Here is a 2,675-nt window from a genome sequence, read left to right as displayed (position 1 = left end):
TCTTTCCCTTTTTTCCCCCCATGCAGGTATGTGGGGTTTCCACGATAGAGATCTCATGCTTCGCAAATCCCTTTATACCTTGATGGATAAAGGCGTGGAAAGGGAAGCCCTGAAGCGGAGGTGGCGTTGGCAGCAAACGCAGCAGAACAAGGAGGTAGGAACCAGCCCGAACGCCATCCTCTTTGCGGAGGGGAAGGTCTTGATAAAATATCCCATGGCTCTGGGAGGCCCTTCCTACCGTGATCAAGTCTGTTGTGAGTTTTGGGCAACTCCCTGGCTTGCGGCGCTTTGCTGTGCCGCGATGAGGCGTATCCTTCGATCTAAGCGATGGCAAAATTCTCGTTATTGCAAGGGAGGATGATGGTTCTTTATCAGGACTGTGTTATGCCCGATATTGGTGGAAAACCGATGTCACCTTCGAGCATTTAAGATCCAGCAGGATGTGATGGCCGTGCTGGGCTTTTAAGACAGAAACAACGCTGTGGCTTAGGTCTCTGCAGCGATAAAGATCAGGGAGATGCTCCTCGGTCGAAGCGTGGAGCAATCTCTTCCACCAAAAAAGGAAATTCATGAACTTGCCGCGTTAAAGGCTTCTCAAAGCCGTGACACGGGGCCCTCCCCGAAAGCAAGGACATGGCTTTGTCAAGGTGGAAAGTTACCAGATGTCCTCACGGGGTGAGAGGCGGCCCCTCCGCGTCGAGATGTTTTTGTGAACGGAGTAAACTTTTGTTTCCACCTGACACTGAGGATGTTGCTTACTCTCCAGCTTCCTCGTTATTTTTGGAAGGGCACAAAGATCTGTATCTTGACAGTTTGAAAAAATACGCGTTTCCCTGTTTGAAGCGGAGTAGTTAATAAATAATCGGAGGTTTTACTGCTATTAAAAGCATGCTTTTATGCGTCTCTTTAAACCGCACGCTCCAGAATTGGCTGCCAGCAAATTACTGTGACTTGCAGCTCTCAAAAAGACTTGAAAATACTCAGGGTTATGGGATGTGGTAGCGTCATGCCCTGCTCGTAGCCCTCGGCGCAAGCCGAAGGATCCTGGCGGTAGATGTGGGATGTAAGTGGTGCAATGGTCCAGGAGCTGCGGGTACCGCTTCAGCAGTTGGCTGGAAGTGGAGGATTATGAGCTCCTCCTTTCCAAATAAGCTCTGAAAGAAGCAGCCCAGGGTGATGGATGTTGCTCCGAATTTCACAACCCGCCCTGGGTGCAATATTCCCCTCCCGTGCTTTGCTTCGCAAGCTTTAGATCAGCGATGAAAGAACTGGTGTTGACGAGTTAACCAGGAGCGGAGAAACTTAATTAATACCTTACAGAACAAAGTGGAGAGCTGAACATGCCACCAGTGACTTCTGGTGCACGGCTTGAAGGTTTTCTTGGAGGACTTAGGATCTTGTGTTTGGGTGCTGGAGCTCCCGTTCCGGAGCGATTGCAGAATGGACGTTTTGCAATCGGACTGTGAGGAAACGTGGGGTAAAACGTAGGTTTGCCGTGTGTTGAAATACCAAAGCAACCCTTGAATTGACTATTTATGGGTGCTGTGGTGTCTTCTGTTAGGTTTTTTGTAAGGAAAATAAATTCTGCCTGTTACCTAGTGCAATTATCTATCCCACTGTCTCTTGTCAGTAAATTATGCCATCTTTAATACTGGGAGGATTTAGCGTAAGAGTAAAGGTTTGCTCTCGTTCTGTGGGTCGAAGCGTTTACTTCCAGCCCGCAAAAAGGCAAACTTTTGTTTCAGGCAGATTATCTCCCCTGCTGGCCTGAGAACACAGATTTGGAAATGCATGCTTTTTTGCATAATATATTGATTATTTTTGCATAAATCCATAGAGAAGAGTTGTGGCTGCGTGTATAGAACTATGCCGCAGAGATTGGAAAATACTTATTTTGAAGATTTTGATTTTTATTTGCCATTTTTCCAGTCTGGTCTGGTTTACACCGAAGAAGAGTGGCAGAAGGAGTGGAACGAGCTGATCAAGCTGGCGTCCAGCGAGCCTCGCGTGCACTACGGCACCAACGGGGCCGGCTGCGGAGGGTACGTGGAAGGGACCGAATTACAAAATGCTAAGTCGAGGTGTAAAACACAGCGAGTATCTTCCTTCGGTGTGCACCTCGGGACGATCCTGAAGGGCAGGTCAAGGGACAGGGCTGGGGATTGCTGCTTTGGTCCAGCTCGTAGGCTTTTAAGGGGAAGGATGAAGGATCACGAGGAACAACGTGAGGCCCATAAAGCGTCACAGGAAACGATTTAAATGCTACCCGACCCCTTTTTCTGAGCACGCATTGAGCAGAAAACGAATCTTTTCTCACATTCGTCGTGTTAATGGCTCCGAAATGAGAGCGTTAAAGAAAAGTTGAGGATTTCTGCAGCGCTCGCTCTGTAGCTCAAGGACACTTTATCGCCGCGGCCATCCCAAACAAACGCCGCTTTTGAGGCTCCCAGAAAGTGCCCAGCAGCAGTGTGGTATTTCCTGGATGGGAAGTTAGGGCAGTTTGTTGGATCTACATCTAAAATCTCAAATGGGAGCTGAGATCAAACGTAATGCTCTTAATGTGATCCACCTCTACGTGGCTGCCTATAAAGACCCCTTCCTGCTGTTAAAAGCACTGATTAAATACATAAATTGATTTCTTTCTCGTTTCCCGAAGCGTCGAAAGCTCGGAAGAG

The 2,675-nt window shown here is 48.2% G+C and overlaps 1 protein-coding gene across 1 annotated transcript in view; it reads left to right on the top strand.

The window, feature by feature from the left end:
- OTUD7B (OTU deubiquitinase 7B) overlaps positions 1 to 2,675 on the top strand; it is an 18,567-nt gene that overhangs the window by 10,576 nt on the left and 5,316 nt on the right. Inside the window, 3 exon segments of the mRNA XM_010294744.1 lie at positions 27 to 154; positions 1,930 to 2,042; positions 2,657 to 2,675. The exon segment at positions 2,657 to 2,675 is cut by the window's right edge and continues 15 nt beyond it. Of these exon segments, the coding sequence (XP_010293046.1) occupies positions 27 to 154; positions 1,930 to 2,042; positions 2,657 to 2,675 (260 nt within the window).

Source organism: Phaethon lepturus, unplaced genomic scaffold (assembly GCF_000687285.1).
Source record: "Phaethon lepturus isolate BGI_N335 unplaced genomic scaffold, ASM68728v1 scaffold6299, whole genome shotgun sequence".
Taxonomy (NCBI): Eukaryota; Metazoa; Chordata; class Aves; order Phaethontiformes; family Phaethontidae; genus Phaethon; species Phaethon lepturus.
Note: the sequence above shows the minus strand (reverse complement) of the source record. Positions and strands in the feature narration are given on the sequence as shown.